Genomic DNA, 14,386 nt, shown 5'->3' with positions numbered 1-14,386 from the left:
TTCTCTCTGCATTGTTTCGAAGAAGGAACATTATTGAAGTCGTGATAAAGAATGGCTCGGGTCGATGTGGATTTTGTTGACTCACTTCCCGAATCATACGGACGATGCTTTTCCTATAACGATGAGCAGCAACAGCGACAGGACTCACCGGGAAACGTTCAACCTTCGCCCCAAAGACAACGCCACGACATGTGTTGCGCATGAACAGGGCGAATTTAAGCTTACAGAAACATTCAAACCCAAACATGCTGGTTCACGGACACGGAAATGCAATTGAAAATTCGCTCCACATTGGCTTGGCCTTCCCTCGGGAAAACTGCGACCGGGGCATGTTCAGGAATGCTGCAAATCGATCTCAGGTGCGTTCGCCACCGTCGCGCCATTGTGCCAATCGATGTTTGGAGAAAATGTGTGGAAATAGATGGAAAATGGAATGCGATGTCATGGATGGGATGGACCAGAATTGATGCGCTATTTTCACGCCGATGTTGCTGCGGTTGACCGCGACGTGGTTTAGAACAACAGTTTTTAATTTTGGAACGCCTGCACTTCGAAGGTTGACTACTCTTTTGAGTGAATTAATCCTGATTGTTTTGTTGTTTAAAGTAGACTTATAAAGCCAAAGTTTTAATTTAGAAAAGTGACACGAACCTAATGCATTCTGTTTGAGAAATTGTCAATAAAAGAAATCAATAATTTATTTGTTTGCAAATCAGTGAAAAATTAAAACATACGAATAAATGTATTGAAAATATCACCCAATTTCTGTAAGATAATATCAACCTTACGCAAAATATGTCGAATTTATTTAAAAAAATAAAAAAACAACATTGCTTTCCCTATTTTTAATCTTCAATAATAGTCAGCGGATGAACTGAAATCTACAATCAATAAATTTATACAAAAAACGGAAACCATAAACAGACAACACAGTAATATTTTACATGCAGATCGTCGGTTGGTCGAGAGCGCCACAACCTTTGAAACGACATGTTGAATAAAGTGCATTAAACACGAGTCACTAAAGAAAAGAGTCGCTATTAAAATGATGGTGGTTGCCATCGAATGGTAGTATCACGTTGTGTCATTACACAGTCGTAAAACACATACCATCCACGGCACGTCGGATGAGAAATGCTACGAGACACATTTCGCTGAATAGCTGCTCATCAGCCCATCTTACGGACGAACCTTCTCATTACGTCCATGTTCATGGTTATCATCCACGGAACGTCGCAGCTCGTTGACATGCTAACTACAACTCCGGTTCATGATGATAATTTAGTTGGAATTTATTTTAAATTGTAAAAGAAACGTGTACAACGTGTAACTCTTCGCAACGCGCAATACGCAGTCCATATCACAACATGCTGATTATACATCTACGACCGACCCGAGTGCCAGGTCTGGGACCGCAACAGCCCTTCTACACTACAAATACCATTGAAACTCCGTCGCAATCGTCGTGATTTTATTATCAAATCGATATACTTTTCTTCGTGAATATAGTTTTGAAAAATCGAGCGCCGTATCCTGTGCCGTAGTGAAGCAAACCTCTGTTAACAATCGGGTCCCGCCGACCTACTGCCAATTACGCACACCAATGAAACCGAAAACTTCCGCCACAGCACCGCATCGATTAAGACAAATTGTTTCTTTTCGCACTTCGTTAGCTGATGTGTGTCCCACTTAATTATGGACGATGATATACGAACCGTGGGAGTGCAAACTAATTCGTTTTTTCCGCTTCGCACGCCATCCGGTTACGCTGTGACGGATCTTTGTCGGGCACCATGCGCCTCCATCCTATCGGAGCCGGAGGTTCGTCGACAGCAGCAAGCCAATCACGCCCATCAGTGATAGTGGCCCCCGGTGCCGGGCCAGCTCCTTGCCAGCGGCCGAGCACACCTCGTGCTCGATCTTATCACAGTTCAGGAAGTGCCGGTCGGTGGAGAGCAGTTTCGCGACGGTGCGCAAAAAGACGGCCGACTCCTGGCGGCACTTGTGCCGGGCGCTGTTGTAGACGCAGTTCTCGTAACCGTACCGGGCGCTGGCAGAAACGGAAAAGGGAAGAGCAAGAATGACATCAATAGCCAGAAAGTGCAGGAAGTCAGGTTGCGTCTTACCAGCAGAACTGCATGTACTGCACGTTCATCGATTGTTTCGTCGTCTTCGTCATCTCCTCCTTGAGGATGCTCACAAATTTGTTCGAACAAGCGTCCCAATCGGCGTGGACATGGTGGAAGCACTCCTTGTGCTGCAGGAATTCTGGGAAAGAATGCATCCCGCCGTGGGACGTAAAAGCGCACAGGTAAGACGGTGCAAAATTGAGAAATTCCTACCACAGACCACGGGGTCCCAAACACAAAGGGGTAAGGTTGCCTAGTTGCCGGCGGGCTAAGGAAGTGGCTGGGCGTAGGGAAATGTTATTAATAACCCGGAAGCTCTACCGAAGCTAGCTTACTCCCGTAAAGGATGATGGCAAACAAAAAATAGCTGCGCTCAAAGTTAGGCAATGACACTAATGAAACGCTGTACGGACTGTGGAGGATAAGGGAAGCACCATTTAAGTCACATCCGGCTAGGCTTTCTTACCTTTCTGAAAGGACCGGTCACGGCACAGAAACTCGTACAGTCGCTTGGCACCATAAACTTCGTTTTCAATGATTTTCCGTTCCTGCTGGTCAACGCAGACATTCAAGTAGTGCTGAACGCACTCCATGCCTCGATTGAACAACCTGCCGACCAGGAGAGAGAGAGAGAGAGAGAGAGAAAGAGAGAGAGAGAAAGTGGGATGTCGAACAGCATTGCATCCTCCGGCTGGCGGAGTGCTTTATGGCGGATGCTGGTGACCTACAGGCAGCGATTGCTAATTTCCTCCGCCGAGTCGGGGATCTTCACCGAGTGCAGCAGCTCGACGGCGACCGAGGGCGACGAGTTGCGGAAACAGCTGTCCAGCATTTGCGATATTTGACCGCACACCGGTTCCGGTAGCGCGAGTTCCGCCGGGCTTTGAATGGTGTCTGAAACGATTTTCCGAAATGAAATGGTGGCGAATGTGTACACGTGTCTATAAATCATGCTGCTACGCCTTCAACGCGAAGCCGCTTCCGCACAACTAATTGAATGTCTTTCTGGCTGCAGCTGCCGTTGAAACGGGGGCCATAACGCCTATAAAGAACCGAATTAGGTCTCCCGGAAAGTGTTTTCTGTTTTAATAGTCATAAGCATAGTTGGTCATACTTAGAAAAAAGTTAACGCAATTTTACAATTCAGCCTTGTTAAGTGTGTTCTCTCTGCAAACAAAGATGCTTGCAGAATGCGGACTTTTTTGAAACCAATTTTTAATAAGTGATCCATTTATCATTACCATTTATTATTATGTTCAGAAAGGTTTCGATTATTATGGGAAAATGCCAAAATGTAAGTGACAAAACATAGCATTTTTTAACGTTTATGCATGTTTGTTGCATCATTCATATGTTATTTATCCTAAACTTTGATATGTCAACATTCTGTAAATGAATTTCGTGTTACTTAAAATGGTCGATAATTTTAGATATTTCAGTTAATTTTCTTGATTCATATTTGCGATGAGTGATCGGTGAAAAGAACGAACTATGATAAATATGCGTGAAAGAAACGCGTCGAAAGTTATTGCATTTGAAAGTTATACGTAGAACTTTCCGGTATGCCTGAGATCTACTATTATTATGTGTGGTCAATAGCTTAAATAGCTTTTAAATAATGTGTTAGAGCAGTCTAAAAAGGCATTTGGAGTGGTTCTTTACAATTTTTAGACAATGATTAATCAATCGAACGAATCACATCGAACAGTAATCGATTACATGTAATTTTTTTTACATATAAATTACGGAAAATTTGAATTACAACCTTTGTAAAAAAAAGAACACAAACACCATAGATATTAAAAAGCGATAGCAGAGTTTTCATAAAGCAGAATGGTTTGGCCATTGATTGGGTGCCGTTGTTTTGTATCAATTTGGTTGTATCATCATATTGTTTTCTGTTATTTTAGCTACTTGCCGACATTTTTTCTCAAACTGAACTTGTTCTAAAATGCATAAGTCTGTTTGAAAATTGAATAAACAATTTGAAATTTTTTTGTTTGTTTTACGTTTAGAACATACCATTAGAATAACATGTTGATCCAAGATGTTTTAAAGTGGATGTTTTTAAAGCACATCGATACTCATTAACATTGATTCGCATCAGTGAACTAATTAGTCATAATTATATCGATATAAATTTGCATCCAGGCGTGAGTCATTTGCAGCACGGGTCTCACCATCGAGACTTGCTGGACGCCGATGTTTGTGCTCGTGGTCTTATCAACATTTTGGTCCTGCACATGCTGTTCTGTGCCCGAACGGTAAATACCCTTCACTTTACGTACCTTTTTCGCCAACCAGATGTGTTTACACATAAAATGTGTACGAAATGCTTTTTCGCGCTTCGCTTAGAAGTTCACCCGAAACTTTTGCTCATAACAGGTACTAAAGTTTTGTACCATGTAAGTATTTAATTTAAAACACCTCCACAATTCTAAAGTTTTTCCGGCATGGCGCGATTAAAAATTCTAATAACTTAAGCTGTTCATGCGTATCCTTTTATGCAGCTCCTGTAGCCTTGGCGAGATTTCAAGGAGTTTTAGATTTCAAGGAGGATTTAGAGAGTTTTGAATTTTCTATTTGAACCCATTAAGCCGTTGAATAGCGCAAGGGGTTCCTCAAGCCTTTGTAGGATCAATTTATGGCATCACTTTAAATTTAAAAATTCAAACGAGCTCGTTAAGAAAGCCGTCGGCTATAACGCTTTGGCATGAATCAAAGGAACAAAGTAAATATCGTATTCTACAAATTATATCCCTGGGAAGTATTTGCTTTCATGTTCAACCATCGTCGACCCTGCTACCGATCATCTTAGTCCCTAGGCTAACGATCCTGATGCGGCCCAGATCCCCAGACAATGGTTCAAGTTTCTGTCCGATGGCCCATTTCGGCAAAAACTTTTCTCAAATATTGCATTGGAAAGTTATCCACATCGCTCAACATGGCTTTTACCGAGGGCGACTGTTGCTTTCTTGGCGCATCGTCGGCGTGGCTCACGAGGTGTCGGAGAAACAGAGGATGATGGACCTTCACCCATAACTTTCCCATAGTTCCTGCCGATATAGTCATCACTCACGGATTTTGGCAAGCAGCTTATTCTGCTGCATAATCGATTCATTCGGTTTCGTTCAAAGTTATGACAGTTATTCAAAGTTAGGACATACGGTGGATGGATTTCTATTGTTATCCTGCAAATTAGATACACGCCATGCTATTTGCATAAGACTTTCGCTTGACAGTATGTGTGCACGTTGATTAAATTGTTCTATCTGCTGCACCGGTGGTAATTTTGAGCCAAAGTTTGTGTAATCCCCCTTTAAACGAAGTTGCTGGTGTTTTTCCTAGGAGTAGGATACCATCTGTGGTTGGACTCGCCATGTTTAGATATGTAAATTGAAAAATGCCTCGCAAATGTCGCAAGTTTCGCTAAAAAGTTGGAAGATGAAGGATAATGCGCATGATTTACTGCTCTGCAATACGTTTGCTTTTGCATCTTATCTTTCTGTCCATTTTGAATTTTCCTGCGTCAGTCGTACATTTGGGCTACGAAATAAATGTACATACTTGGCCGCAGCCTGGTTTTCTCATTTCTTTCTCGTCTCGCGGATGTGGATTTGTTTAAGCTAAAAGTTCACAGATAACTTTTTAGCCACGAATTGGGTAATCCGCTTAAATTTATTCGCTCTTTGTAAAGTAATTAACGTGGAATGATGAGGATCAAGTTAAACTACTCCTCTAGGAAATTTATTCCAAGCCCTTCCGTGCCCGTATAAATGCAACGTTAGAATGATTAATACCCGCAGGGGCTTTCGTGTTGCATTTACTTATCTCGCCACTAGCAGCGCACGATTTCAAGTACGTTAACCAACAATTATCCGCTCATCTACTTACCACAGCTCGCCAGCGTTAGGGCTACGATGTATATCCAAAGTTTCATACAAGAAGCGGCATCCATAATTGAGTACTTTATTCGAGAGAGACGGTTAAATTGAAACGGAAGCTTAAAGGTTGCTTCTCACTTGACTCATCATTACAATGGCGGGTAGAATTAAACACTTCGACACAAACTATTCCAACACTTTTATTATCCACCGGTGGTTTTCTTCACATCACGTTCAAAAATGTGTATCTCTTCGCACAAATAATATCGGTTGGCCCAAAGAAACGACCGCTAATCTGTGGTTACCCGTCAGACATCGCATCGCACGCCAAGCACTTTGCTGCTCCGAGATCCGATTATCGTAACTTCACTTTTCCGACCTTTGACTTGTCGCACTTGTGGTTGCTCGCGCTTGTTGTCCCGGTCAGCGCTTGTTGTCCCGGTTCGTCGACGACTAGTCATTGTCCCGCCAAGTGGATGTATATTTAAAGGACCTACGATAAGGACTCGGGAATGCTCGGCTCGTGCTCGGCTTCACCGATGAAGTCGCACGGAAAGTGAGTACCTCATTTCGCGCGTGTGGCGCTCATTTCTTTTGCGCCCCCTGAAGAATATCTGATAGTGACACCAGTGCGACATGCTTTTGGGATTTTGAGCCATCATCAATTTTAAACAGGCTTCGACGAAACGTGTAATTTTCTTTAAATGCAGCCTTTCAACGAGTCGTGTTTCTTAAAGGCTTCGACGCGCACAAATTGATAGCGATTTCGGAGAGTTTAAAGCGTTCCGAAGGAACGGCAGCTTGGAGAGATGCTTTGACGCGAACGTTTAACGTCTCGGTTGTTTGTGACTGAAAACGGAAACCTAGAAGGCTCATTCCTAACGACGATGAGTTCTCGCGAATGCAATGCGTAGCTCGCATTCCGGCAGCATCTAGTGTATTTGTTCAGTAGCATGAGTTCGTTGTTAGATTTCCCGTTCCGAGTATCGTTTAATTGTTACTCGGAATAGACTGTCACCACCTCTGTGCTGCAGTTAATAACTGTACCATAATCTGGGATCAAAAATGAGGTTAATAAATTGCAGAACTCTGTGGCGTACACTGGCACACCTTTAGTTGGGCTACTGTAAATAGCTGCTGTTTGGTTTGTTTACAAAAAACTGTAGAAGAAGTTCTTGATTTAGAAAATAAGACTGCAGACTTTCACAAAGCTCTCCCGGTCCTAGTTTCCTTAATATTTTTGTCCTTAAAATACTTAATAATTTGTCTAACATAATTTGAAGATGCTTCAAGAAGATGCACTTTAATCGGCCCTACTACATGTCTGGAAACTCCTCATTTACGGATAATTACGAGTTTAGTCGTGTGTACACAGTTTGTTAGTATTTTATTTTGCAGTAACTGAAAACAATAAATTAATTAACATCAACTTATAAATTAGATTTTGAATCCTTAATATGTGTTTTGCTACGCACCATGTTTAACTTTTCAGTGTGATTGGGTGTTATGCCCACGAGGACCGCGTTTCCAGGGGTTCATTGTTTAATATGAAAATAGCACTTAAGGAAATATGATAACGGCAACAATTCAGAAAACCATCCTTCGCCCGTAGATGTTATAGTCTGAATTTTACCAGAGGCAGAATATGTTTAGTGTACCCACGGATCTTTGGCGTACGAAGAAAATGTCCATTGGCTTAGTTTAGTCACAAGATACCAAAACCACAACGACACTAGCTCTAGTCAAGGTTTACTTTAAAATCACTCGCCAGTTTTCTTAAAGCGACGGTTCTACTTTCACCATTATCATTTGTTTCATCGGCTTTTATTCGCTGATGTTTGCGATATGCTACATTCAAATCACAATTTTCTTTCGACATCACAAACAGTGGCTAGTCTATTTAAGGAACAAACTTCACACTAAATTTCCCAAAGAGGTCTTTTTTTAGTCTCGATTCAGTCTGGGTTTTGCATAATACAATGATCAGCGACGCGACACGACTTTCACTTTTTCGCGCCAGAATCAGACAAGGCAACGGCGTGAAATTGTAAGTCGATGGATCCCGCCACAATAATACCTTCCCGGCGACCAGACAGCGCCTATTTGGGGAACTGCTTGATCGACGGCAGCCAGCACAATCATCAACGTCAGACGTCTAGGGAGAATTCCATTTCATTTTTCTACAGCTTCAAACTTCATTAAGTATACTTCAGAGTCAGTTGAAAGTCATGATAGGAAATGTTTTGAACGAATGGACTGTTCGTAACCCGTTAAGGCTTCGGTTGAAAACTCAGCTCTAAACGACCACAAAATCTGGTAAACGTGCAGTAAAATTACGTTCCAGTCATCGCTGAAACGAGCGAATGACTTGCCATTCTTTGGTGTTCCTAATTGTGTTTTATCGCATTTGCTATATTTTGGTTCGGGTCCGGAAAATGAGCTAACAGATCGGCTAATGTCTTGATTGATTTAATAATGAGCCTTTGTTGTTGCACAGCCGGCCCCGACCTTGCTCCTGATCCCGGGGTCTTTTTAACTCTCTTCGTCCTTCGAACACTCGAACTTCTTCAATCTCAATCATCGTCAGCTTCTTGGTGATGAATTAATTTCGCGGTTTCGTCATCCATTCGCAGACGCAGACGTTTCGGTTCGTTCCGATGAAAGGCCGAAATCAGTGTCTTTCGTTTCCGTCTTTGCAGTGGCGGAAATGGGTGCCGAAGAAAAGTGCCGTTTGAGCCGTGGAGCCAATAGCAAGAATCACTTCCACTTCGCGGGCTACCGGGAAATCTCGGTGCCGAACGCAAACTTTGGTTAACTTTAATCAAGTTTTATGCGAGGTGTACTTGAAACGATTTACTCGGTGTCATAACACCCATTACGGGTCATGCTCAGAAAAACCACCGAACGGAAAGCATTCCACTAACTAAGTGCGGTCACGTGCCAACGCGAACCGCTTTCGCTTTCATGGGCTTTCGGTTTTTCCCAGGATAAGCCACCACCGCCGTTGCGGTCCGGAAAGAGTTGGCAGCATTTCTCGCAGCATTGCCAGCTCGGATTTCAAAGGTCCGTTTTGCATTCCATTTTTCATCGCTTCTCGCCTTTTCTTTCCCTTTTTTATTCTGTTTGCGATGCGATCCTTTCCCCCTTCGATACGATGTCAACTGTAACGATAAGCTCGGTAATATCGATAAAGTCATGTTCGGAAAACTTTACACCAAAGGGTGGTGTTCATTTCTCTGTAGAAGAAATTGAAAAGATTACGCTTACTAAACGATGACTACCAGGCGATTGTGGTCAACTTGTATTTGGGCCATTTACGATCGATCGCATTTCAATAAAACGTTAAAGATTTTCCCCAACACAAACGCAAATGGGTTACTGCAGACATTGGAATGCCAATATTATACATTCCATCGAATACAGGAGCAGTTTGCCGGGTGACCTGGAAACGGTGACCGGCATTGTTCCGTCGCATCCAATGAATAATCGTTTCGTTTTTCATTTCCGTTTACAACTTCACGGGAAATCGATACAAGGATACGTGTGACCGAATTGGACTGAGAGAGAGCTCAGGAAGTGCCGTGAATGAATTTTTCCCACAGCACCCTCTAAATTGCGAGCAAATTCAACGGAAAGATGCCATACTAGTGCGGGGCATAATAAAACAGCACCAATTCGTCGATAGAAAAGCTAAATCTTCAGTCGATACTGCGAAGTGGATTTTATTTGAACTTCCCTTCTATTTTCACAATAATGAAAAACAATTTAGCAGTCTGGTGTGATTGTATTTCACCTATTCGGGTGGTAACACCTCTCACCAATCAACGGTTTTCTTCGGATTCCATTATGTTAAAAGCAACAAAAACCCTCGCCACGGACGGGTACGGTTGGGGAAAGCCAGAAAGAAAGGCGGTCACTTGTAGAAATTCTTTTTCTTTCCCGTTCCGAGCACTCCTCGAAGAGGGTGCCATTTGCAATCGTTTTAATTGAAAAGCGGCCCCGGCTAATTTAGTGTGTTGGGAAATAGTTCTGAAGATAATGGCGATTCGTAAATTTGCTAATAAATTCAATGAAGCAAAATGTTCCTCTAAACGCGGCGTTCGTTGGCAAGCTGTGAAAAGGCGTCGTGATTTTTTTTTTCATAGCTGTATGCTGAGTACAGCATAACCGTGTTAATAACAAATGCATGCATAAACCATAATGGGTGTTGAATAGGTTATTCCGGGGTATTCGGAGAAGAATATCTTGAGCAATGGTATCCATCGGCCGCAAGCAGCTTCCGTCCGAGATGCACGATGGGATTTCCTTCGTCAAGACTAGGCTTAACGGGTGCATTCATGGCATTTCAAAATTTATGACTTCAGATATTCATTCACCACCAGTGGGAACGATAAAGGCGTACTGAGTGGCATTTCGTGTGAATCTCGTTTAGCAATTGTAATAAACACCGCCGGTCTGCAATCTCTGTTGAAAGAGACGATAAGGTGTGCACATTCTTTGAATTTTATCGTACCAATTTTATGGTGCTCTTAGTTGGTTGCAAGAGGCGCGTCTCGTTTCACTCCATTGGACAGCTATTGCGTATGGCACTTCGTTTTGGGATTCGCAATGGGAAACCAATATCGGGGTAAGTTTGCGTTATTGATGTTTTTGTGCAATGGGTGCAATATTAAATTCCATTGCCATAGCATAATTGAAAATCATTGTAATAATTGTAATTTTGGATTTTAAAAAAATTTTTTTGTCCGTCCTATATTTCGCCTGTTGTCCAAAACTCCGCGTGAAATTTTGCACAGCGTAGTTTTGCTGACACTGGACAATGATTACAGAAGTTCGACCATATTACTGGGAAGAGGGCTTCAATAATCGATTTTTTTGCATATTTACCAATATCAATCGGCCCGATCGGTCTGTTATTGTGGGATAAGTCATTCCTAGTGTACTTGTTTTTGTCCTACAGAATGCCAGCAAAATAGAGAATTCTACACCCTTAATGCTAGAGATCAGAAAAACATGAAAAGAATATAATTCATGCCGACACATTGATTTCGTTATAAAAATACCTAAAACACAGGTAAGCTCTTTCCGAAATTTTGCTACAGATTCAAACATTTTCTTTCCAAATAAGTAACAACCAGCCAGAAAATGAACCGAAAGCACTAGGGAACCGTTCGTAACCGTAATGTAGAAACGACAATCAGAAAACTTAAAAAATACGAATTGAAACAAGTGTTGAAATATTTCGCAGCAAACTTAATGGCACAGATGAAATATTCCGGTCAAGCAAAGACCGAAAAATTTCGGAAAACGCTTTCCTCATTATGAAGGGTTTCGATGCTTTGAAAAATAAACGGATAAACCGGTCAACCGAATTTACATAAAATAGCTACATATGTTTTGCTTCATATGTATTGCTACGAAGAATAGGAAACGTTATTGCAAAAATTGTAGTCAAAATAATCTTCTTCTCTTCGTTGTCTTCGCACAGAATCGTTGTCAAGCTAAAAGTTTCTTTACATTGCAATATAAATGACCGGCATACATGACAATTTTCAGCTAATGGCTTACGTTTTACCATTTTCATTCTTTTATTCGTGGTTATTCAACATTACTCGAGAAACGAGATTCCTTTCGATGGTAACTAAATAAACGCTAACTAAAAGAACCATTCTTCAAGCTCTTAACGGTACACTAAGGTGAAAGATTATCATCAATACGCATCCTAAAAAAAAACTAACTGTACAAGCTCGTGACATTTTTATTATACCTAAGCTATTAAAACCGTCTTCGGTTACGACCGAACTGAACGTCCTTTAGAGCTTCGTTTTCGGTGGCCTGTTAATGTTCCAGTTTCACCGCACTTTTCCCGAAGCCTTTCAAAACAAAAACAAAAATGGTAGACAACGATCAAATGTTTTCTAACTGTGCGCAATCGTCTAGCGCGACGTCAGAAAGTAACACGTGTTCAACTGATCGCCTTGAGGCCACCGTGCGGGCTCGCGCTTCGGTTTCGATGGTGATGATGAGAAGGAGGGCAGTGCGCGTGCCAGATGGCTTGGATGACTCCTGCCGAAATTAGTTGCTCCTGCCCAGAGCTTCGATCGCCCGTGTTGGGTCCTTGTTCCTTTTGTTATTCTTGTTTGGACCGGCCTGCGTATCTTCGTTGTTGGCGAAGTTCACGGTGCGGTTCGTGTGGGTAGGAATGCCGCGGGATCCCCAGGACATGGATCGGGCTTCCTGGAAAGCGCCCATTGCCGATCGCACAACGCCAACGCGCGTCATCTGCATCCTTACGACGGTTTTCGCGGCAGGAACGAAGGAATCGAATGAAGGCGCGTTTCCTACTTGATCCTTCCTCTCTCTTCCTGTCTTTAAAATGTTGCCCACTAAATTAATTGATGATGCCCACTCGTTTTGCACGCACGGCAACACTTGTTACCATTTCCGTTTTGGACAAAACTGGCCAACCGTGTTTCGAAAATACATAAAGTCAACCTTCTGGTTCGGGTCCGACACGTGCCTCAAAACCCGGACGGATATAACCTGGTTGTTGAGGAGTTTTTCTCGTCTGTTTGTACATACCAATTTCCTTCGTCAGTACATAAGGGTTTCTCGTCAGTACATAAGGATCCAAACAGTTGTGATTGGTGGAACGGCACGTGCTCTCGGATTCGTTCGTTCCAGTTTCCACGCGTTCCCTCATCTCACCGGTTCCAGTTTCCACGCGTTCCCTCATCTCGGTGTCGGAGTGGGGATGTCGGATCGGGCGTTCGGCGCCGAAGATCGCTCTGAAGCGGTATAAAATCAACCGGTTTCGGCGAACCTGAGCTCAAAATCCCGAGCTCTGTCCTGAACGGAAGGAGAATTTCTCCACACAAGTGAAGTAGGCACGAAATACGCCAGAAGGATTTGTGATCGCGAACTGTGACTCTAAGCTGCCCGAAGTCCCAACCTGTTAGTGTCTGGGAAGATGGCGAGTGACTTTAGCCGGCATCAATCGTTCTACTACTATGGCCACGAAGCGATGCCTCAGTGCGGTGTAAACGTAAAAATGGAGCATCTGGAAGTGCCTTCGACACTCGCCGACGGTTACGCCGGTTCGGCGATGTACGGGTTCGGTCAGGTGACCACGGCCTCCAGTGCACCCATGGTGCAGCAAACTTCCGCCGTGGCCCCGAACGTGGTGGTTCTGCCCGGGTTCATGGACAACTCATACCCGGAAAGCTGGATGACACCGAGCCCGTCGAGTTTCGGGTCCGAAAGCCCCGAGTACTACTCGCTGGCCAACTCGCCCCAGCGCAGCTTCATCGACGTCGAGGAGTACAAGGAAAATCTGCTCGGCATGCAGCGGCAACAGCATCAGCAGCAACAGCAGCAACAGCAACCATCCACGACCCAGATGTCACCGCCGACTCTTCCCCTGTCGCCACCACTCGGTGCCCATGCCCAGCAGCAGTGCTTGGGTAACCGCTCGGCCGGGGCTTCTCAGGCGTCCGCCCCACCAACGGGGACTAGCCTGCCGGTCAAGAAGCGTCAGTACAACCGGAAACCGAAAGTCAAACAACCGGAACAGCTACCGGCCACCGCGGCAACCGAAGCTACCTCCGCCACGGAACTGTCCTGTCTGACGTTCACCAAAACGTTCACGAAACCTGCGACCCAGGACCCGGCACCTCATCTAGAATCCCACCCGACCGGAGCGCTCCTGATGACGACCAGCGGCGGCTGTCCTGTAATCGGGAAGCGGAAGCGCAAACTGGTGTCACCGCAGATCAAGAAGAAGCGGCGGCTGGCGGCCAACGCACGCGAGCGGAAGCGGATGCAGAGCCTAAACGATGCCTTCGATCGGCTGCGACAGTACCTGCCCTCGCTGGGAAACGATCGGCAGCTCTCCAAGCACGAAACCCTGCAGATGGCACAGACCTACATCACCGCGCTGTACGAGCTGCTGCAGTAGTAGCCGCCCGGTTCCGCTTCCTGCTAGTTTTCTATAGCCTAGATTCGAGCCATTAGCCCAGTGTACAGTAGTCGAGAATGGGGTTGTAAGGTGTGTAAATTAATTGGAAACGAAACCTAACATGAGGCTACTACCAACGCTTCCACGCGGTGTCCGATCGGAAGCGTCCGTCCGACTTCCGTTTGCCATCTCCCGGGGACGCCCGGGTGTGCTGCTCGAGCGACGGTTAAGAAACGGTGGTTAAGTTTGAACTGTAAACGACGAGGTGATTAAATTATTACTGATAGACTGTTATCGCCACTATTTTTATTATTACTATTATCAATATTGATAGCTATTACACATGCATTTATTTGTTCACATTGAATAAACTAATTAACAAATCGACAGAGTATAAAAGCACAAACCATTTAAGG

General features: G+C 43.9%; 2 protein-coding genes across 2 annotated transcripts; one reads left to right on the top strand and one right to left on the bottom strand.

Annotated features, from left to right (window-relative positions):
• Positions 1-1,285: 1,285 nt before the first annotated feature.
• LOC131210234 (uncharacterized) lies at positions 1,286-6,415 on the bottom strand. The gene is made up of 5 exons (XM_058203446.1): positions 6,024-6,415; positions 2,858-3,023; positions 2,596-2,738; positions 2,127-2,268; positions 1,286-2,050 (listed from the first exon to the last, which is right to left on the bottom strand). Exons 1-5 carry the CDS (start codon positions 6,085-6,087, stop codon positions 1,807-1,809), a joined length of 759 nt encoding a protein of 252 aa, XP_058059429.1. The 5' UTR covers positions 6,088-6,415; the 3' UTR covers positions 1,286-1,806.
• A 6,568-nt stretch (positions 6,416-12,983) lies between these two features.
• Positions 12,984-13,970, top strand: LOC131210512 (protein atonal-like). The gene has a single exon (XM_058203770.1). It carries the CDS (start codon positions 12,984-12,986, stop codon positions 13,968-13,970), a length of 987 nt encoding a protein of 328 aa, XP_058059753.1.
• Positions 13,971-14,386: the final 416 nt, after the last annotated feature.

Source organism: Anopheles bellator, chromosome 2, assembly GCF_943735745.2.
Source record: "Anopheles bellator chromosome 2, idAnoBellAS_SP24_06.2, whole genome shotgun sequence".
Lineage (NCBI taxonomy): Eukaryota > Metazoa > Arthropoda > Insecta > Diptera > Culicidae > Anopheles > Anopheles bellator.
The sequence above is the reverse complement of the archived record's forward strand: the minus strand, read 5'-3'. Positions and strand labels throughout refer to the sequence as shown.

Coding starts and splice junctions, on each gene's coding strand:
- LOC131210234 (XM_058203446.1), bottom strand. CDS start 6,087: ATGGATGCCGCTTCTTGTATGAAACTTTGGATATACATCGTAGCCCTA. Junction 3,024..6,023: donor CCTAACGCTGGCGAGCTGTG/GTAAGTAGATGA, acceptor AAATCGTTTCAG/ACACCATTCAAAGCCCGGCG. Junction 2,051..2,126: donor CAGTACATGCAGTTCTGCTG/GTAAGACGCAAC, acceptor CGTTTCTGCCAG/CGCCCGGTACGGTTACGAGA.
- LOC131210512 (XM_058203770.1), top strand. CDS start 12,984: ATGGCGAGTGACTTTAGCCGGCATCAATCGTTCTACTACTATGGCCAC.